At 42.6% G+C, this 23616-nt stretch overlaps 1 protein-coding gene across 1 annotated transcript in view; it reads left to right on the forward strand.

Annotated features, from left to right (window-relative positions):
• Window positions 1-23616, forward strand: part of LOC111217287 — a 36345-nt gene that overhangs the window by 7140 nt on the left and 5589 nt on the right. The window contains exons 2-8 of the mRNA XM_022739069.1: window positions 18285-18497; window positions 20244-20298; window positions 20468-20558; window positions 20693-20829; window positions 20935-21138; window positions 21591-21755; window positions 22596-22757. Coding sequence (XP_022594790.1) covers window positions 18379-18497; window positions 20244-20298; window positions 20468-20558; window positions 20693-20829; window positions 20935-21138; window positions 21591-21755; window positions 22596-22757 — 933 coding nt within the window. The 5' untranslated portion in view covers window positions 18285-18378. The remainder of the gene's footprint in view (window positions 1-18284; window positions 18498-20243; window positions 20299-20467; window positions 20559-20692; window positions 20830-20934; window positions 21139-21590; window positions 21756-22595; window positions 22758-23616) is intronic.

Consider the following 23616-nt stretch of genomic DNA (forward strand, 5'->3'; position numbering starts at 1 on the left):
AGCTGAAGGAAGAATGAGGGGTGGAGTCGAGGGCTCTGGGGACCAAGGCAAGGCAGATCCTATATTGATTGGTTCAGTAAGAGAATCCTCAGGCTTTTAGTGGTGTTGCTTAATAAAGGTGGCTTGTGGAAACAGAGATCACATCAGCTGAACTCCAGAGGCTGCCTTCGGCTTTGAAGAATAGTTCACATAAGCAGGAGATTCTGTTTTTGTCGGAACTCAGCAACTTTCAAATTTGGAAATATGTCTTCACATGAAGACTTGTCTTGACATTTCCTTTGCGGGGTCAGTTATACTGTCAAGGTTCTCAAAAGTGAAAAGGCATAAACTTTTGTCACCTGTTGAGCACAGATGGTGAGCACATTGTCGTCATAGGTGTGTGATCTCCCCATGTCGAAACCTAAGCAGCCAAATCTATGTGTGTATCTATCACACAGTATGTAGCAGGATCACACAAAGTGAATCTCCACGTCTCGCGCTGGGTGTGTGTGCGCTTATTGCAGCATGGATGTTGTGGTTTATGCATTGACAGTTTTTTTTTTTTTTTTTTTTTTTTGCAGCACGCACGCACGCACCCTATCTGTCTATCTTGGTGTTAAGTCAAGAGCCTGGCTTCAGAGAAACTGAGCTATTTTAGGAGGCAGCAGATTGTGTTAAGCAAGGAAGTGAACTGACACAACTGGGGTTGAGATTTCTTGGTGACTGAAAACCTTGAAAATATCTTTATTTAGTACTTTGCTCCCCCGACACCTTTGCAGATTGCACCTAGCTTCCATCAGATAATGGATAGCTACGGAGGCAAGCAGCACATCAAAGCCTGAAGATACACAACCACGTTGCTGACAATTACTCTTTTACTTTTTATTGTAAAATGACATTTTTAATCAGGAGGACTGTTATCTCTGTAGCCAGCACGTTTGAATTATTGTGTAACGGACTCAGCATTTGACATTGTAATACATAGATTATTAAATTTGAAGACTGTTATCAACTAATATAACTTTGAAGAATGTGGAATGTATGATACTTTGAGTGTGTGTATCTTACTGAGAGAAGGGCTGGGGCTATTTTGGGCTGTTTTTGATGATTTAATTTTATTATTTATGTATTCACCTCCACATGAAAGAGAGCTGAGGTCCCAAGTGGTCTCTCTTTTTCTCTCTCACACACTTTCTCTCTCTCTTTCATGCAAACACACACACACACAAATCCATATTTATATAGCCATTCGCTAGCATTTTTGTAAAAACCCACCATTACTTTCAGCACTTTCGTAAAATATTTTATGTTCTATTATATTTTGTATGATTTATACACCTCCACCCTTCCTCTGTCAGAATTGATGTGAAGTCCCAGTGTAATCTGATACGTGTGTGTGTGTGTGTGTGTGTGTGTGTGTGTGTGTGCAGTTCATTGTGTTTGCATGTGCTTGCTCTTGTTTAATGAAAGCACCTGCTGTGTTTGCCCCTTTCATTCACCCATCTGATCGATAGCAAGCTGGGTCTGTCAGCGTGGTCGCTGTCATGGAATCTCTGCTAACCCCATTAACCGAACTGTGCACTAACCCAATTAGCAGAGCCCCTGCACTATATTAACCTGATTCACGCTGTCACACGCATACATCTCACTGGCATCAAATGTGCAAGGCCAGCAGGTCAAACACCAAGTGAAATCACTACTGATATCATTTGCTTCCTCCATACTGAGCAGCACTGCATGTGAAATATTAATGTGATGTGATTCTTGTACCTTCTCTGTTTTCCTCACTGATATCAAAGCACTGATGAGAAAATTCACATGACAATTATAATCAGACATGCTTAGAACAGCTAACTGCACAGATTATGACTTTAATGAAGGACTGGAACATCCTCTGGTGATCCCAGGTAACTTTATGTGTTGTCAGATAAGGCCAGGTAGCTAATAGCAATGCAAGGACTGCAATTATTAGTCAAATAATCAATTTCAACTAAAAATCAACCGGCAACTATTTTGATATTTGGATAATCATCTTTGTCATTTTTTTCCAAGCAAGATTGCCAAACATTTGCTGGTTCTAGCTTCTCAGATGTGAAGCTTTGGTGCTTTTCATTTTGTCGTACATGAAAGTAAACTGAATATATCTTGGACAGAACATTTGAAGATGTAAGCTTGGGCTGTGGGAAATTATAATGGACATTTTTCTGACTTTTTTTTCACACAAAATGTTTAATAAAAAAAAAAATAGCAGATAAATTGATGAAAATAATTGTTAGTAGCAGCGCCCTCCTTGAGTTTAATGCAAGATCATTTATTTGAACAGATACTGGTATTAGCCTGAGGCAGAATTGTTTAGAATCTTTTTCAGCTAGAATCCTTTTTTTTATTAAGTCTGATGCAGATTGTGTTGAAGCCTGTCATTTAGTTGAATAAGCCATTGATAGCGCCAAAAACTTTACCCGCTACTCAGTCTTTGCTGTTGATTTGAATGAGTTAACTTTCAAAGATGGCAAAAAAGAAAACATCTAACAAAAGACAAAAACTGCAGTCCCTTGAATGGCCACTTGAGGCTGGCTCCAAAAGTCGATCCCCATAGACTCCCATGTTAAAACGTCCAAATTTACAGCAGAAATAAACATGGTTACTGCCTGGTACAGAAAACCGTTTTGGTCTGTATAGCTAATTTCCTCCTCCATGAAAACTGTGCGGGGGATTGAATGTTTATATAACTCACCCATTTACATTTTATTAAGGCTTAAAGTTATGCATAATTGAGGGTGAGACGGCGGGACAGGCGGGAGAGCGTATGCTTGCCACAAACATGGATGCACCGAAGCCTCAGTTCCACACACGCCCCACCTCTTTGCTCATTTTTGGATTAGCCGGGAGTTCGGCGCAGTCAGGCACTGTCAAGATGGCGATGGCTGAGCAGCCCACTCTGAGCTTCAAAACCATTCTTCAGAAACATATGGGTGACGTCATGGACGCTTCATTCATCTTTATGAACGGTCTATAGTTTGAACAATTTTCAACAGGTCGGTGGTTCGATCCCCGGCTCCTCCGGGCCGTATGACGAAGTATTCTTGGGCCCCCTTGGTTCCATCAGTGTATGAATGTGAGTGAATGGATGGATGTAGAAAGTATTGGAAAGCACTTTGAGTGGTTAGTAAGACTAGAAAATGTGCTGTATAAGTGCAAGTCCATTTACCATTATACAGCAGCAGAGAGAGAACAGTGAGACTGAATGAACTGGCATCACACACTGTAGACGGGGAATCCAACTACGGTAACTATGCTATTCTTAACATGTAACATCACTCAGTCAGGTTAACGATATAAGATAATGAATGAAAGTTATGAGGTTCTGCTTTAAACACCACATATCATTTTCAGTGTAGCAGCACGCATTTCAGCTGGATCATATTAGTCATCTGTGACTTTTCTACAGTGTCAGAGGCTGTGAGTAGTGTAATGGATGAGCAGGAGTAGTAACTTGGCAGCAGCTTTGCTAGAGTGGAGGTGTAAGGTAGGTGGCCTTGGATAAGAAGTGTAAAGAAAGGCAGCATGACTCACCTAGAGAGGAGCCTGCATACTCCATTGAGAAGCAACCCACAGAGCTCTCTCTCCTGTCTCCTCTCCATCTGTGTTGTAGGATAGTCAGAGAGTGGAAGAGGGAGAGCGATGGCAAACACGCATGTAGGTTAACATTTCAGAATCCACCTGGGGTAATGGTTTTTCCATAAGCCGCCATTGTTGAGGCTGACCTGGCTTTTAAGACTGAATCAAATCGATGGCTTCTCTGTCTGAGGCTGGGAGGAGCAGGGCAGCCTCTCTCTGTCTGCGCGGCCACGATAACACTGCTCAATGGGTACCAACCACCTTTCAAATGGAAATGGAATATCCAGTGAACATTAGACACAGTCATCTGGATGGTGCTTAGTACTGGGCAGTGAATGGGAGATGGTAGCATGACGGTTGAAGGGTGTGCCGCGCTCTGGCTTTGTTGTGTCAGAGCTTAGCTCTTACAGAGTGTTTGAGGTTCATGTTGTGCTTTCTTCAGTGTTGCATATTGAGGCATGTAAGATTGGATGCAAGCTTGCAAGTGCAGAGAGTGACTCACCCAAAACCATGGGGGCGTCTGTTACAGACGGTATGCTAACTTACAGTATACACCGTGCCAGTTCGTTCTTCCTGCCCCCCCCCATCTCTCTCCAGGTCTCCTCTTCCTACCTCTTTCTCTATCCCTCATTAGCTTGCTTACAAACACACATGCACACCCAGAGAAACTCAGGCTAAGGGGGCGGATTCATAAATTGCTGACATAGAAAGTGAATGCTATGATCAGATTGAGTACTGACTCAATCCCGCGAAACCCCCAGGGAATGGTTTAAAATAAATCACTCATAGAGTCTGCCTGCCCTAAAGATTAAAGTGGAGGGAAGTGTGTGTGAATTCATGTGTGTGTGTATGTGATCTGTCAAAATGACACAGCTAAGTTTGTCTGTACGTGCTGGGCCTTGTGTTTCTGAGAATTTACTGCATGTACATACTGTCTGTGTGTCTGCGGGAGAGTTGCCGACTGTAAAGCTGATGAAAAGAGCCATTGGGCGGGTGTGGTGTGGTAAATGGTTGCATGGAAGTGTCGACATGTGTAACTGCTCCAATTGGCTCTCCAGAGTCGTCCTCGGGGAAATAAGGGGCAGCAGCACAAGCAGACATAGACTGCCACCGACAAAGAGTTATGTGCATGTTGTCACTTCTTTTAAGTCAAATATTGGTGGAAAAGCAGCGAATGTGCAAAATGTGCAGATGTGCAGGAAAATTCTTAAGCATACATTTGATGTGTTGTGCAATTGCGTGTGTGTTCATATGCATGTGCCTCAGTATGTGCATGTAATTAGGTTTAAATTTGTATCACAGCAAATAATTTGTGTGTTAAGATTGGTCTTTGTTTACATGTGCATGTGTGTACAGAATGTCTGTGTCTACAGGCTATGTGCGTGCAGCGTGTTTGTTCAGGACTTCCTAGGACTCCATATGGTGTCAGGGGTGATAAATATGCTCTAGGGGCAGCACTCAGCAGCTGTTTGTGGACTCGCGGCAGCACACACTGAGTCATGGCCTTTATAATCTACTGTGTAAAGGTCTGTGGCTAAGTGGGCTTCTACCTATAAACCTAACATGAACCGTACAATGCACCCAGCGTGTTGCTGGTGTGAATCCAACCACGTCATCACCTTATTCATATGTAATGCCTCTTGTGTCTCCTGTTCTTTATATCTCGTCTCCTGCACTTTGATTCGTGAGGGGAGGGAAATAACAAGTACATTGTATCAACAACAGACTCAAAATCTTGTGTATTAGTTTCCGACCACATGAGCAAGACTACACAAGTTGCTTAAAATGCCCTCTTGTGCAGAAAGGTTGAATGCCACGGTAGCTGAGTTTCAGTTTTGCTGGTAATTCAAAAAGTCTTTTGCTTTGTAACCGTTTATTGAGGTAGAGAGGATCGGAAGGTGCACAGTTGGCTTAGAGAGAAGATAAGGGAACTAATTCCTTCCCTCTTCTCCCTCTGCTCTTTGATCCTCACCTCCCGCTTCCTATCTCTTTGATTGCCATGTTTATGACAGCTCCTTTTCCTTTTCTCCTCTTGCCTCTTTCCTCTCCTACTGTGTGGTGTGGCATGTCAGCAGTTCATCTTCTGTTGGAGGTCTTCCCGCACACGCACGTGCGCGCTCAGACGCAGACACAGACATGCACACGTGGACGACGCACTCTGAGCAAGACACACCCTCCCCCTTCCTTACAGAGGTAAAGTGAGTGCACCAGCATCCGCGATGAATAATTGAGTTATCTGGCTCCGCGCAGAAATAGCAATCTCCCCACACAAGTGTGAAAACATCACTCGCCACCCGAGACCTGGGAACTGGCGCTGCCATGTGGGTCTACACGTGTATATGTGTGTTTCAGTTTGCATTCATACTTGTCTGAGTTTTGTGTTTTCTGAACATCTTAGATGGAAAGTCATCAGATGTTGCACTGAGTTTGTGACAATTAGGAATCTAAACTGAAACTAAACAAAGCTATGATGCAAAAATACCATTAGGAAACAGAAAAATCAAAGAATTAAAAATAAGGAGTCACAAAACTGAACCCCCCCCCCCATGTCGACCTGTCGCATCTTTTTTTTCTCGTTGAGTTGAGTTGTGATTGTGATCCCTGTGGGCTGCCATAAATGATTTGAGGGAGCATGTGACTCTGGGATGCTTTTGAGACTGTCATGAGCAAAAGAAATATATTGGTTTTTGATTACAAAACACACAGCCTGAAGCTCAGAGAGTGCGTCTCGTATATATTGAGTTAGTTTATGAGGTACAGCTGTACAATCCAACACAGCAGACCTGCAATAAATCCTACCTTTGGGAAGCTTCTAATGTATTTTTTGACATAGTGTTAAAGTAGTGTTGATTCAACACTGTTGTAATTTTTGTGGCCATAGTTAGCGGGAGTGTTTTTTTTTGCCCACCTCCGTTTGCATAAAATGTGATTATACAGGGAATCAGTGCGGCCACTAATGGTTCACTGTGTTAAGGTGGAAAATTAAACATTTTTTCTACAAAGATGTAGTGTATCTTTAATATTACAAACATTAAAGTAAATTGTCAATGCTACATAAAAAGTGAGACCTAATTTTACAACCCTATGTGACCGTGGAGATAGCACCTTGGGAGATTAAAGTAGCTGTTTAAACCCTCATAATTAGTGGCATTGGTAGAGCTTTAGCATTCTCAGTAAAGACCGACCTGATGTAAATCAGCTACGAGGTCTGCTATATACTCTCCATGTGGGCGACTCCCAGGAGCCCTCTGAAGCCGTCTGAATGGTGACACAACAAAGCTGAGGGAGCAGAATCACAGCAAACTGACAAATAAGGCCAAATCTGACAGGCGAATCCTCAGAGCAGCTCCACAGTTTGACAGATCCTTCAGCAGAGGAGCGCGAGCCAACGCCCTTCACAGCAGCATCATTCATTAATGCTATTTCATAACACTACAGTAGAAATCATCACACGGTAGCGAGGCTACGTGAAATAATGAACCCGGCATCACATGTCAGAAATGATACAGACAGATATTCTTGTACAGTATTAGTGTAAAGTGAGGTTAGTGGGTGTGCAAAGCCAAAGGTAGCCTGTTAGTCCTCTATGTATAGTGCAGTAACGTGGGCTTGTGGGCAGACGCAACCAGCTGTTAGGTCTAAAAGCTCCGAGCGCCGTTATGGGGAGACAGCGGCAGATTAAACGGCAATCCCACTGATCCAGCCCACACACTCACCATCCCCGCTCCCCCTCCCCCTCACACGCACATACACATACATCCATCATAGTGAAGAGGTGCTGCTATGAGTGACCACTTTATCTTCTGCTAGGCTGTGATGTTAAAGAGATCTGGTCTGTGCGTGTGACAGCCTGCCGCCATAATAGGTAACAAACCTGGGAAGCGGGTGAGGATGAGACGAAGGGCTGAATGTGTGGGGTTAAATCTGGGGCAGGCTGTCCCAGGATGGACGGCTTCAACAGCTGCCAGCGTGGACGTGCTTGACTGGGAGGGATGCTGGGATGATACTGACATTATCAAAACACTTGAGATAGTAAGAGATGATGGTAGAGCGCGCTATGAACAAAAACGGCAGTTCCCGGGCATCATCATGCAGTTGTGAAAGTGTTCGCCTCTGTTTGACGGCGAGCTTGCACTGGCATTTACGCTGCAGCGTGTGTGACTGAGATTTAGCAACAGTGTGCAGTTCGGTTTCAGGCTAAACAAAGTGAGCCTCAGGCCCGAGGTCTTTGCTCCCTCTGTGTTTTCAACAGGGTTAAGAGTCTTTAGCGTGGAAATCGTCATTAATCTGCTCTGCGCAGACAAGTCAGGCAGTGCTGGGAATATCAAAACATGTAGGGAGAAGTGTCCCTGGCTCATTTGAAATCCTGTTTGGATGTTTCACTACATTGCAGCGGAGAGATTGAGCCGTTCCTGCTCCCGCTTTTCTGCGTCTGTCTCACTCATTCTTTTGTTCTGGTGTTTTCCTCTCTCTTCTCTCTTTTTCTGTCTTTCTCTTTTTCTGACGTTCTTGCTGTGACTTCTTTCTCTCTAGTCTGCCTGTCTCTCTCTCTCTCTCTCTCTCTCTCTTTCCCTCGCTTCTCCTGTTTTCGGTGCTAGCAGGGGGATTGGGAGGGTTCCTCCAAATTGGCACACAGATGAATAATGCATCTAAAGCAAAAGCAGAGAGCTGGGGTTGGATATATCTGTCTGTCAGACTCTTTCTCTGTATTACAGTTATGTAGGGAGTTAGGCTGATACTTCAGAGGAGAAAAAAATATGTTTGTCGCTCTTTACCCGGATTCCCATTTACTTTTCCTTCTGTCATTAACTCTTTTATTGTCAGTAAACGTGTGGGTATCATGCAACTTTCACACTGATACATGCTGTGAAAAATTCTCGCATTTTTGAAGTTTTTCGACAAGGCTGCTAGTTGTTTGTGCTACAACACACATACATAATGCATGTGTGGGATTTTGATTTCATTTGATTCTCTGTCGCCGTATGCACAAGTTTGTGTGTGTGTGTGCGTGTGTGTGTGTACGTGCGCATTTCTTGCTATTCCCAAATTGCAGTGTTAAAAACCAAACTGCACTAGTGAGCATAAGCTCACAGTAGCACCATCATTAAAGTAATGAGTAGGAAGTTAGCACTGAAGTCAGCCATAAACATGGAGATAGAGAGAGAGAGAGCAGGAAAGAGGGAGAGAAAGATCCTCAATCCCATAAGGGTAAATCTTAAATCCTGAATGTTGCTTCTGACTCATTCTGGTTAATTAAGTCGAGTCAAGTGAGAGGAAAATGGGGTCTTGCCTTGCCTGAGTCTGTGGGATCAGCACTATACTGAATTTGCAGCTTATGAAGTCTCTCACTGGAACTGTCCTTTGTGCACTCAGAAAGCCGAGATAGAACAAACTGTATTCAGTCTATTTCTCCTATTTTTATTAGCTTGACCCATGCAGCCTCTTTACACACATTTCCCCGCAGGTTGGAAATTTACATACACACCAAGCATAAATGCTCCCATTCAGCATCGGGTTTCAGGGTATGGATGCTAACAGAGTTTTATTTATCACACTTTATCATTTAGCTCCCATTTGTGGTAGATGTTATTTGCACATCCTGCACTCAGCAGTTAAAACACACACGCACACACACATACACACACACATACATCCACCCCGAAACTCTGAGAAACAAAGAAGTCTGTTGAGCAACCTTTGGGATTTTCTTTGTTGTTTTATGGTGGAAAGATTTCGCCATGCGACACAGGATGAGGCAAACGAGTGAAATGTCAAAATCCTGTGTAACTCTAAAAATAAAACAGCACAAGGGTTGCCATTTGAGGACATCATAGGCACACGATCGGGTGTGGAACAGATAAAACAAACAGTTCTTTATACCCAACAGCAACTAGAGTGGAGCTGCCAACTGTCCTCTGCTGAGAATAGAAGAGGGGGGATTTTACAAATATTTATGTATTTAACATTTTTAACCAAGTCCCCTCAAGATTAGTTTTTTTTCCCACCCATCGTCATGACAGATGTAGTCAGTGGCAGCCGAACAGCGAGGGTCTTTACATTAGCAAAAATAGCATCACAATCGCATAGCAGGTCCAAGTGCAGTCATATTCAATATACAGCACATCATTTATTTATATATACATTATTACATAATACTTTTTAATGAGGTCACACAGATCAAATGTATAAAAAAGCCTTAATTGAGTCCTTCTTTGATACATGATGATAAGAAAACGAAAAGATATGTGATAGATATTTATTCTTTGAAGGATAAGGGTGACATCATTCTGTACTTTTCTTAAAGGAGCTCTTTGTAAGTTTTGCTATTGCTACATCACCAACGTTAGCATTAACAGCTCTTTACTTACCAGTCTTTCCAAGAACATTGCGTTTGCAATACAAAGGGGTTATAATACATCGCCTGAACAGCACTACTTCAGGGCACACTGGACGCTACAGTGACTCCTTATCAGAGAGGGATGAGACAGTCTGGCTGGACTGGGGCTAGCTGATTTGCAAGAAAAAAAAAAAAAGATGGAAATGGGAGCAAAACAAAAAGGTTGCTTTCCACTTCCAGAGACAGCTCTCAGCAAGTAAAGGAATGATGTTTGATACTGAACTTGCAGTGTTTCTTCTGGACTGGTAAGTAAACAGCTGTTTAAAAAAAAAAACTCCCTTAATGTGTGAAAATTTCACAAAAAGACCCAACTATACCTAACTGTGTCCCCATGCTGTCTGTGGCCAATTTATCCCCAATAAAAAGGCTCAGTAATTTCCTTAAAAACAACCGAGCACTGTACTCAAACAGGAGTAAATAGCTCATTTGCTGTGGACTATTTCCAACCTAAGATTGATAAACATTATGCTCTCTAGTGTGTATTTACTGCAGCAGGACGGTGTATGTGGGATCAGCTCAAAAATAAACTGCAGTGAGGACCATGTCGTCCAGTGCAACAGTTGGTCAGATTCTGAATAAGATTAGAGGTCTACAGCGAAGAGGAAGATGCTTTATCAGACTTTAATCTTTTCATGGGATTTGTTGTCAATAAAAAAAAAAATACAGAGTATAAGCAGCCTTATCCTTTAAAATTGTATGTACGATATAGCAACAAAAGCCATGATCACATTTAAAAATCTTATTTAGAGATAACCCTACACTTGTCACTTAATACCCTCACTCATTAGGCAAAGGATGTTGCCAAAAGCTTTGAGCAGACTCCAAATCATATTTGTTCTTGCTTACGAGATTAGAATGTTAGTCTGGGACAAATAGCTGAGCAGGTTATGTTCACTTGATCTGTTATGTGACCGCTTGTAACAGGTCACTTTGGGATAGGCACTAAATTGCAAACTGAATTTCCAAGTGCCGGTGCAAGGTCTTAGTCCTCAGTGGGTGTGTGTGTTTGTGTGTGTGAGGCTTAGAGATAGGCATTGCAGCTGATGGCAAAAAAAGTCAGAGGGTTAAGCTGTAACCTCCCCACCCACGCTGCCTCCCACTGTCTCTCTGCCTCTCTCACTCACCCTTTTTTTCTTCCGTCGCCCCATCACTCCATGTTGTTATGCACAGCGCAGCGGTGTCCCGCGGGGCCGGAGATTGCTATGGACATGATGTGATTTCTCGTCTGCTCTCAGCTGTAATGCGCTGTAGTCCAGGCCTCTGATGAACTTGCCTCGCAATGTTTGGAAGACATGTTGTCCTCTACACTCCCCTCTGTCTGCCTTTCTGTTATCGCCATTTATTACTCTCCCTCACAGATCATGTGTGTGCATCAATGAGCGATCACCAAATAGCGTGATAGATTGATGTTGGAGGGGGAGCATATGAAGGGCAGGCTGCTTTACAGGTTGATATCAGTTACAGGTTGGTGCTGAAGAGGTGATGTGGTTAGCCTGTAACTGATGTCTTGTTGTTGTTTAAGGCTTGTAAAGTGGGATGTGTTTAGTTAATTTAATTCATTTATTTAAGTACGCCCTCATTCACACACAGGCCCAAATGCAGCGATTTTGTCACATCTCGGGGTTTACTTCATTGTTGCCCTTGATAATAATCACTTAGTTGGATTTGTCCTAATGTGATGACAGAGACTGAAAGCTGCGCTCAGGAACATGATGGGGACATATCGGCCTTGTGAATCTCTGGCTACAATTAGGAAAATTGCATGGATGCTGGCTTTGTTAATCCAATGTGGAAGAGGAAAAAGAGGCTTTTTTGGGGAGTCTTTATGTGATAACTACAGGCAGCTTTGGGTGGGAAACACAAGGGATAGAAACCAGCTAAGTGTGACTCTTGTAAGTCATATGATGTGACCACAGCAGAGCTGAGAAAACACTAAGCTTACTTCTATGGAAATTCTAGAAAACACTTGAACTTTTAGTAAAATACTATAAATATAGTTCCAAAGAACAGGTTTACATTTTGGTGAATTTCTAATGCATTGCCCCACTATGTAGTTGCAACACTTATCAAATGTGTATCGTCACCCAAATCATGCATTCAGTAATTTCTCACTTACCCATAGTGCTAATTAGCCCTACAGATAGTTTTGGTTTTCAGAGCTGATGCTTTGAGATATCCATCTCTGGAAATTCTGCCACTACACTAATACAAAGGAGATGAGTCAATTTGTCCCATTTAAGGTTTGTGGAAAATTGTATTGGGGAAATTTAGCAGCAACACACCTCTCCAGAAACAGCCTCCTCATTGTCAGCTAGGGTTGGGTTATGCAAGTGAGTAACTGAAGCATTGTTTCTGAAAAGATATCTCAAAACTGTGGCCCGACCATTACAGAAATTTGAGAGACATAAAAAATCTGATAACGATATGTCGACTAATAGTAATTTTCTTTTAAAATAATACTTTAAAACAATCAATCTTGATATGGATCTCTTAGATTTTTTTTTTCCCAAGAATTGTGACCAAGTTACGTACTGAGCGTTTTACAGTTGAAAAATTTGTCAGTGCTCTCTGGTGGACAAAGTATGTAATGACAAGACTGATTTTAAATGACCTCAAACCTAGTTTGCCATTTCTGCTCTCCAGTTTCTTGTTACCTAGTGGCTGCCATATTGACACATAGAGATATACAGTATCTACAATAAGCTAATATTGACTGATAAAACAGCGATGAGACATTTTGGAAAAAATACTGACAACATTAAAATTAATAGTAATACAAATGGATTTTGTAGCTCCTATTATTATTCTTTGTCTTATTTGGATATGGGGAATAAAAATCATGGTCCAAGTTGCCATGGAGTTAAAAGTATGCCGAATTAGCAGTTCCTGTTTGCAATGTACCCATGGATGTACAGACAGCTGTTACTGGATTACTTTGATGCTGAAGTTAAAAACATGATGAATCTCAGGTGGGTTCTGGAGTTGTAAGGAGTTCTGCTTTTGTTTAGAATAGTAAGGGAGTAAACATCTTAATATACAGTATGTACATACTGCATGATGTAGATCTCTGCGTTCAAATGTTCCACATTCACGTCCCAACATGTTAATGTTAAATGGTATTTTAAGGGGAAATTGTAACACCGCTGACGCACTCACCTTTACACTGAATATTTTAAGACTAATTAAATGTTTCCCATTTTCAGTCACTGGGGACGAGGCCCGGGGCTTAATTTATGAAATTGAAATGTACTGAATATGTGACAGGTATATACAGTATTTATATATGTAATTAGAATTCTTAAAAATGTTATCTCTACTTAACACTGGTTGTCAGGTACTGGTGACAGACAACGTGATGTTGAATAATTCAAATAAATACCTCTGATTGTGAATTGTCATAAGAGAACCTCCCACTACACCTTGATATACTTTATATACACATGTATATTTTGTAAAGCATTTTGCTGTGTTGGTGTTGAAGTCAACTCTATTCAGTTGTTCTGCTCTTTCAGTAAAAGCTATCCTACCCTGAAAGCTGAACCAACATGTCTTGTCTAGCTACTGAAAGCATTATCAATTTATAACAACGCATGATGTAATCCAAAGCGAAACTGTAAATGTAAATGTCATCCCTGAAACATAACTGAAATCAGGTTACACTTATTTTTAAACCTTAAAAAAATGTCCTACTTTTCAAGCTGCGATGCGATCCAAGAGACCCCAGCAAGATATTTCCACAGTCAAAAGCATTGTTTATGAAACAGCCTCTTGATGATTCATTACGAATCAAACAGATGACACATTAAAAAAAAAACACTGTAGTATTCACCAGTATGTTATCAGGGTCTGTTGGATCCTGTTAGGAGAAAAATGTCCTTTTTTTTTTGTTGGATTTAATCTCCATGTGACGAGGTCAGAGAATCGTGAATGACAGATATATCGCTTAAAGAAACTGTAATAGGCACAAAAAGTGAAAATGAATTGCGGCCAGTTTAAACCAAGAGCTGAAAACTAAGGCTATAAACCTAATTATCCCAACAACAGTTTTTTAGTTCACATGAAAAATTAGTTGAATTTCTTATCAAAAATCTATTTCATGACTGGGAGTGTAGACTATAATTAGCTTTTGTTTGAGCAGATATTGCATAATAAAGAGGCTGCAGAGTCTGTTAGACCCCCAGCTGTGCGTCTGAGGGCTAAAGAGTGCGTTAGCTTGACTTTTGATTTTGTAATCCAAAGCTTGTTGTTAGGTTTTCAACAATAGCAATCTTATCATTTTTATGCTGGTGTACATGTATTTTGGTCTGTACTGTGAGCTGTGCATGTGTGTGTGTGTGTGTGTGTGTGTGTGTGTGTGTGTGTGTGTGTGTGTGTGATCTCTAGAGAAACACAGAGGAAACCTTCCACCCTGTGGTTGCGCTGCACCGCTGCATCCTGCTTGCTGCTTTGCCAGTTCTGCTGCCTGCATCCGCCCCTCAGCGCGTCTTCGCAGCTCTCAGTTTGACCTCATTATCACCATCATTACCATCAGTATTAGTAGCTGCACCCTTCATCATCGTCATCATCGCTGCTGATGTCTTTTTTTCTTTTTTTTCCTTTTTTTTCTTTTTTTCTTTTTTTTTTTATAATCATCATCGCCAGCAGCAGGCATCAATAGGGCTATCACCACCGTCGTCATCATTCTCAATATGCTGTTATTACCACTGTCATCACTCCACTCGTAATGCTCTGAATATGAAGACGGATGCTGGAATAAACATTCTTGCACCCTAACTGTGTGTCATTGTTGAGCGTGCTGCAGGGGTGTTGTGCGTCGTGCACAAAGTGCCTCTCCTCCTCCGGAGTCTTGTCTCCTCACCACTTGTGAGCTTCGCATACTGTTAAGTGTGCCGCTAGACATGTGCTCCCATCTTGCATTGTGTTGTGCTGTTGTGCGCTTCAGAAACATAAACCCTTGTATGTGTTTCTCCTCTGAATATTTCAGATGAGGGGGGCTGACAAAATGCAGGCAGAAACAGACCGCTGATGACCTCCTTCTCATCACCTCCTCCTCCTTTTCTTCTCTCTCCGTGCCCCCGCCCCCCCACCACCACCACCCTCCTTCCCCTCCCCTCCATCCCTGCGCTCATCGCACATTCTCACAGGCTTCCCCGCTATTTCTCTCACTGTCTTCATCTTCCTAGTCTCATCACTCTCTTTTCTCTCTTCCCTCCCCCACTGTTCACACCCTCCCCTCCTCGTTCCTCCTTCATGTTTCAAGTGCGCTCCCCTCTTTCTCGGTCTTCCTCCTGCTTTCTTGCATCTTCTCCCACCTGTCTGTCCTTTCATCCCACTCATTTGCTCCTATGTCTCATCACCTCTGTCTTACCCTTCCGTTTCATTCACCCTCTCCCTCTCAATTTTTTTTTTTGCCTCTCTGTACACTGTCTGCCTGCCTGCCTGCCTGCCTGCCTGTCTGTCTACTCCATGAAGGGCTGTCTGAGGCCTCTGCTCTGCTAATTCATTCGCTGTGCATCGCCTAACATATCTGCAGGGTCAGGCAGACAGACAGACAGAGGGAGAGGAGGAGAGGAGATCTGGAGGAAGAGAGAGGGAGAGGGACCAAGAAAGGAGGACATGGGGGAAAAAAAAAAAAAAAGATGCAGTTTTATCTCCAAGAAACAGAAAGCCAGAGCCAGATCCTGTGGTGGTATATTCCAGAATCTCCCCCCTCTCTCTCTCTCTCTCTCTCTCTCTCTCTCTCTCACACACACACACACAATATATACAGTAGCTTGCCATGACCTCCTTCTGTTCACTGCTTGCTTTGTCAATTGGATTCCTGATGTTCAGCTTTTTCTCTAATCTAATATTTAAACCACATTGCTGCCATTGTCTCTCTTACCAAAGGAATGCACAGAATATGTAGCATATGCATGTGTGTGTTGTCTTTCCTCTGGAGAGTGTGCAGAGTAGTGAGGGCATGTGTAACTGCTCCATTAACAAACGTCTTGTGCTGATATGTCAGTGATTGTGAACGTACCCGAAACCTGTACCTGCTCAAGAGACATTTAGGACGCTATGTTCCAGGAGCCGGTTGGCACCAGCTCTTTTTAAGCCCAAACTTAGCCAACTTAACATGTAGATGTTTACTCAGTGGAGATTCGCCAGATCACCAAATTGAAACCGGTTGCACCACACATACTAGCACAGATTAGTTGTTGCTAAATATTTACACCCAGTATCTGCCAAGTGCAACAGTTAACGCTAGCTGACAGAGCTAATGTTTGCTCGCTAATATATGACTGTTTAGCTTGATCATATGAAACAGGAAGATTTTTAGATTGGATTTCACAAAATCAACACAGTATACCTCAATTTACAAAATATTGTGCCAGTAATGTTTCCTTAACTGAGAAAACAGTGTCAGTGAGGTTAGCATAATCAGATTAGATATTTCCAATTAATTCTAAACTAGACATATACTTCTAACTCTGACACCATGTATGTAATATAAGTGATAGCTACATTTACAAAGGATTTGTGGTTGAGTTTAATATATTCTTTGCCCCCCCCGTGAAGTTGTTATTTTCACAGTTATGTTAGAACTTGTGATGCTGCAGTGACGTGGACTAGGACAGTGCTACAGATGTAGTGCGACCAAATTTAGTAAATCGCTAGTTTAGAACTAATCACTAATTACTCATTACTCCTTTACTTGAAATTAGGGCTGAAGGATTGTGATGAGTCATGGTTTTAGTGGGAATGAATATGATTTGTAAAACAAGGAATGTCTGTAGCACCGCGATGCTCCATTCATACTGGTATGTTGTGACGCATTACATTTTATTATTACCTTCATCAAAAAATTGCAGCTCCTGCGATTTGGATGCTGCACTTGGCAAACTGCAATTTCAATAATATTTTGATTAATTGTTCAGACTTACTTAAAATATAACAATACTACAGTATCCAGATAGTTTGTTAAAATGATAAGTTCTGCAGTCAAATATTCACTTTAGTAAATGTATAGAGGCATTTGCAGCAAAATGCCGAACTAAAATATCAAAAGGAAAATCATATGCTGCTGGCTATTTTAACACAGACACGAAGTCTGTTGGTAAGAATATTTTTTGGACAGAGCCAGTCTAGCTGGTTCTCTCTGCTTCTTTAATGCACAGACATGAGGTTGGTTATTCAACTTCTCATCCTACTTTCAGAAAGAAAGCACAGAGGTTATTTGTCCAGAAGTCTTCCTTTAAACTTCAGCAGCACATAATATTTTTGAGCACACTGTAGCTTTTCCACACAAAATTTTATTCTGCAAAATATACAGAATGTTAACTGCAACTGTCGTTTAAATCCAGTGCAGTAAAAAGAAAAAAAGAAAAGTACAATATTTACAGATACAGATACTTAATCTTACCTTATACCTCTGGCACTAACTCATCTTAACCACCTACACACTTTATGTAGAACACTATGAAGTTTTTACCCTTGCGACACTTTGAAAGCGTTTTTAGAAGTTGCTTTTGAAGCAGTATACAAATCCGTCTAAACTCATCCAGCAGTGCAGGAACGGCGTGCTAATCTCCTCAGAGATAATTTTGTCTGACATGAATTGAGTGCGAGTGCGTATGTGTGTGTGGAGGGGGTCGTTGTGGAGGGTTTGTGTTGCCCTGGTGTGTCAGAGACGTAGAAAGACTTCAGGTATAAGACAGGTGAAAGCTCTACCTTGTTTGTCATACAACAATTACTGCACTATGTACCACTGTTTAAAAAAAAAAAGAAGGATATTCTTGTTGTGAGAGTTTGAACCACTGTTGATTGGAGGAAAAAAGAGAGTGTTCTGCCAGGAAATGAAGTGTAACAGCAGTGGATCTGGTCCTTCCGTCAGTGAGACACTACTCTGGGGAGCTCAGTTGATTTTTTTTTTTTTCCTGTTAAACTAACAGAAGAATCTCTCTGGCTAGTGAAACGCATGTTACGGTATCATTTGATCTTTTTTTAACAAAAAAGAAAGAGCGTGATGAAACCTTTTTTGGCATGCTCATTCTGGCTGCCTTGTAAGGTGTTCTATTTTCTGTGCATTATTCTCCTAGTGAGTCAAAAATAGAAACTGATATGTCAGAAAGAGATAGTGACAAAAAGCCAGAGGCAAACCAAGCACACATACACACACATGCACAAACACACACACGCCGTTTCTCACTCGCTCTCTGCAGCATTCCTTCAGTTTGTTCTTATCTCACATGTCACTCATATGTTGTACCTTTTCCTCTCCTTTCTTCCTCTTTCCTTATCTCTGCAGGTTTTCCGGAGCAGACGGTCTGTGTGGCAGAGTTTTAGCTCAAGTGGAAGTGAGTGAGTGAGTGAGTGAGTGAGTGAGTGAGTGAGTGGGTGTCATGGATTCGACTGCCGAGGAGCCTCCCTACCAGAACTTGCTGCTCCTGGGAGCCATTGCAGCAGCATCTGCCTTCGTGGTCACCATCCTTATTGTCCTTGTCTGCGTTGGCTGTCAAAGGTAAGAGGATGGTCATGTGACTGAAAATGTGAAAGAAAAGTAGGAGGTGGGGGGGTGGGGGGGTAGACTGAAATAAGAAAAAGAAAAGAAAAGAGGACAGCCAGAGTTTTATCATCTCTGTTGCCAGCTTTCCGTGCCCTCCCAGATCACTCTCATCATCCACTCCTTCTTTTATGTGTCTCTACTTCTTCTGAACTCTTCTCCTCCTTCTTTCTCTTCCCTCTGTCCGCCCTCTCCGTCTCTTTTATCCCCTGCTCAGAGCAGAGTGGCAGTAATGAATGTTAATGGCTGCGAGTGTCAGATCAGATGAAATGATGTTTACAGGATGCTGAGGAGACAGGCCAGAGTCAGAGCAGCCTCACATCACCCTTCTTAAGCAGACTCCTCAGCAGGCAAAAGCAGTGGAACACCCTGCGGTTTAAAGAGGATCAGACTCTGAGCCAGGCAAGAGCAATGGAACAGGCTGTTTTTTTTTTTTTTCTCTTTTTTCGTCTTTTTTTTTTTTCACAACCCTAAGGGACCAATCAGAGGCTGCACTGTGGCTTTGTTGCCATGGGATACACAGATAAGGATGTAGAGAAATGTCAAACCAGCTCATGTCATGGAAATAAAACCACACCATTGTTAAGATCTAAAGATGAAATATTTGCTCCCCACTGGATGTCGGTAGTGTTGAGGAGCCGAGTGTTCAGTAGTTCACCAGTTCAAATTTACTTTGTCATGTACAAATACCATGGATCCTGGAAAGAGAGGCCTGCTGCTATTGATTTCCTTCTATTGATTTAAAATAAACCCTTCACTTGTTCTTTTTGAGGCCGAGGCTTAGAGTGGATTTCAGTCTAAAAATTACGAAATAACTGTTGCCCTTCGTTATACATCTTAATGCCTCCTTGTCATTTTTAGCTAAAACCCTTTCCTGTGCCAGACTATTATGAACATATCCGAGGCGAGCTCTCTTGACCTCCTCATGGTCCCCTCCGGGTATGATGTCCATATGTTTGTCCGAATAGGAAGGAGTTCCAGCTCACTAGAGGAGACAACAGCTAGCTGCAGTAACAAGGAGCTGACACAACTGGCCACGGTGCTTTTTATGCTCAGACAACATGTGTGATTAGGTGATACACTATTTCTATGATTCTTGCACCTGCTAGCAAAACCAGAAATGCTATTTATTGCTACATTGTGTTTTTGCAGCGCAGCAGTAAAATCTCACACGTTACGTGATGCAGATCCTCACCCTCCAAAGTGAGAGAAAAGAGACGGGGGTAGAACAGATCTCACATTCACACCTGCACCCAGGAGCTTTCGTCTTCTTACTTCACCTCTTCACTCTCTCTCGCCATATCAACAGTTTCCTATGGCTACAGTAACAGTCACCTTCCGGGATCCGCAATGATGCGCAACAGTACTGTAGATACATTTGTTGCACAACCAGAGGATTGTAAAGTGAAACAGCAAAGGGGATTAGCATGAAGGAAAATGATAACTGTGAGTTTGGTGTTATCATGAAAATAACTGGAAGAAAAAGAAGAAAAGAAAAGTTTGTCAGTGAAGGACATCCTCTGCTTTGGCAAAAACCCGAGTCACGCTCCACTCAATGTTTGACTGGGCTCTTGTTATCAACCAAGGACTTTTATGCCCTAACCAGAGTTGGATGCTGATAGTATCTATGTGCTCTGAGTGTGTGTATGTTCTCTCTCTGTCCACCGGCTCCTGTTGACCTTCCTCACTTTGATGTTGTGTCAGAAAAAGCAAGAGCAAGCACCCCCCAGCCGGAGAGAAAGGGACATCTGTAAATATGGTGAGACATGCTTTCGTTTTACTCCCCTCTGCCCCTCCCTCCCTCTCTCACCCCGTCCATCTTCTTCTCCTCGTTTCCCTGTAAGCTTCCTCCCTCAATAGCTGGTTGCGTATACAGACGCACATGCATGTTTAATTTCTGTATTAACATGTCCGTATGTGTGTGACAGCAGGGTACACTCCGGCATCCGAAACTGAACTCCATGAGCAAATCTGACACCAGACTGCATGAGATAAATCGCTTTCCCTGCAACGGAAACTGTAAGTGATGAACGACAGTTCATATGTGAGAATATACGACATACAATCCTATGCTGTTACATCATTTAAGTCCTGCCCCCTCCATCGCTTTCTCTATCTCCCTCCTCCTCCTCCTCTTCCTCTTCTGTGTGCAGCTGTTAGCAAGAGCCGTCCAGCCAGTATGGACCTTCTGCTCCTCCACAGTCGGTGCTCCCAGACGGACCTGAGGCCCTCCCATGGGCGCCAGCTTCCCCAGATCCCCAACAGTCCCCAGGGATCCGGCCAGGGGGAGGCAGGGGAAACAGGAGGAGATGGGGGAGGAGGCGGAGGAGGAGGGGGAGGAGGAGGAGGAGGAGCGGGAGGAGGAGGGGAGGCCAGAGACCACACGTACACCGAGGTGGGCCTGCGCAACAACCCCACCCCCACCTACTGCCTGGATGATGGCCTGTACGAAAGTGTAGGAGTCCGGGAAGGTGACATGGGCCCCAAGGTACCCTCTGCCCCGCCGCCCACTTCAGCCAACACTCCAGCCATAATCAGAGCTGCCCAAAGCCCCCCAGCTCATGTCAACGGAGCCCGCAATGGAAACGGGCACGGAAACGTATGTATATACACACACATCCAAAACTTAAATTATGCTTTTAAATGCAGTGCACCCAATGGAACATGACTGACACTCACACACATCTATGAACAGCAAACGCTCTACAAGCAGGAGGTCAGTACCAGACCAGTTCTACACATAATAACCTGTACTGCAGCAGCATGTCAGACATGCAGATGTAGACATGGGGTCACAAAAAAGTAATTTCTGCTGCTGTTGTAACACATGTATTCCCTGCATGAAATTAATGTAAGCGCTATAAAGGGTATTTTTTCGGTTTGCTTGTAGGTGGCATGCATAAGCTGTGCAGGAGCTGCAGCTGGGGCTTCTTTAGTGTGCTTTGCATCAGTGGTTCTGTGTTTCCGTGTTCATTAGTAACAGTTAGCAGTGTAACAGTCATTTGTAACTGACATATTTAGTAAAACTAAATCTTGTGTGTTTCTTAACAGGGTGGCAGAGGGAATGGCAGAGGGAATGGAACCATTAACAGTCCGATGGCAGGAAGAGGTAATGGGGCGAGCGGGGTCAATAGGTCCCCCCTGTCTTCTGTTAACTCCCTGGCCATTCAAGATCCAACTGTAGCGGAGTACGCTTCCATACGGAAGTTCAGAAAGGTAATCAAATGTAATATACGTTCTTATCAGTTGTTCAGGTGGTTATTTGAAATTAACGAGGTGATGCTCCCCCTTTTGATTCAGTTAAATGAATAGTTTGGTTTCTATGGAAATGTCACGACTTGTCTTACTAAGCCCAACTTGGATAAACTCGTAAAGTTTGAAGGTACGTTCCAGGGCTGCAGCAGTATTGTAGCATTTCCAATAAGAAGTGCAACCTGTGCTAATACAGACACAGACATGCAGCTGTACTCTACAGGTATATTGTCACATGACATTGTCAACAAAAAATGATGGATAACATTAGCAGGAAAGTACTGACTGTCTCTGCAGTGGTAACAGGAGATGTTTATCTCTCATGCCATGTGGCCATACCATATCTTATGTCTACAAAAGTGTTTCTGTGATTGTAATCAGTCTCAAGAAGAGCAGTGAGTGATATGATCAACTGTGGTTAAAAAGCCAGGTATTGCAACATAGTTTTTTGCAGTGATAGAGGGTGGTAGCAAGAGGCGTCACACTGAACTAAACGCTGGTGTAATTAGGCTTCTTTTTATACTGTGCACAGAGACATAGAGGAGCATCGATCAGCTTGTTTGGCTCTGAAAAATCATGTCAAATATTAAAATTAATCAAACTGAAACTATCTCATGAAATACAATGTATGATATTTGGAGAAAAAAAGACAGTATTAACTTATAGTCTCCTGCTTAGATCGAAAATTCTCCTCTGACATGCATGAGAGATGGAAAAATACGTGATTGTGTGGACTTTTTGCTGCGTTCTTTCACTGAAAGAACTTCAAGTATAATGTTTTCACTGGTGACTCAATACTTAAAGGTTGACAAGACAAACAGGAAGGAAAATAACGGGGCCGACAGCCAGTCAGACAGCCAGTCGAGCGTGAGTGATTCACCCTCTGCCGCCCCTCCTCCGCTACACCGCAGTCAGGAATTTCCACGCAAGCCGCTGGAGCCGTTTCACCTGCACTCCTTCCCAAAGGTACAGCAATCATTGGTTCAATATGCTCCCCATCCACCTTAGGCATTGCACAATATTACTGAACCATCCACCTGTCCAAACTGTAAGTCTGTCTGTTCTCCACCAGAGGGCACTGTCCACAAACAAATGGCTCTCTGTGTTCAGACTGGAGGATTTATGTTATTTATATTTTAGTCACTTGATGTCTTCTTCTCAGATCTTACCATACATGTTTACTATATTATTGTCATTTATTGTCAATGTATGCATATGTGGACATATTCCTCTGTTTCTGAAAAAATATTTGGAACAAAATCACCATCGATAAAATTCACAAACTTATAAACCAACTGTAATAACTCCTGGTTTATGATTTAGTCTTGTATTTGAACGTTGTTGTATGTGCCAGCTGGGATTTGTATACAAACAGTCAAGGCCACAGATTAGGGCAGTTCTGAGAGGGAAACAGAGGTACAATGATCGGATGGTGATCAGCCTCTCCTGTGGGTTTGCTGGCACACACATCTATTTTTCATGTATGTGTGTTTGGCAGAGCATAAAACAGGTGCCTTTGTCTTTTGTGTTAGTGAATTAAGGAGATTGATATAGTTGTTTAGACAATTTTTGCATTAGCTGTGGATGTCAGGCCTGTTGTTGACCTGCACTTTTAATCTGCGTATGCTAAATCCTTGATAGTGTGTGTTTAGATGTGTGTATGTGCATGTGTGTGTGCCTGTGTGTGTTTCTTCCGCCCCTTCGCACTGTGCTTGTGCAGCACGCTATTACGGTGGCCAGAGTAAAGAGTGGAAGGATGGATTATGTAAGAGCTTGGCACACTGCCAAGCTGCCTGTGTATATGTGTGTGTGTGTGTGTGTGTGT

This window comes from Seriola dumerili, unplaced genomic scaffold (genome assembly GCF_002260705.1).
Source record: "Seriola dumerili isolate Sdu_G_001 unplaced genomic scaffold, Sdu_1.0 BDQW01000043.1, whole genome shotgun sequence".
Lineage (NCBI taxonomy): Eukaryota > Metazoa > Chordata > Actinopteri > Carangiformes > Carangidae > Seriola > Seriola dumerili.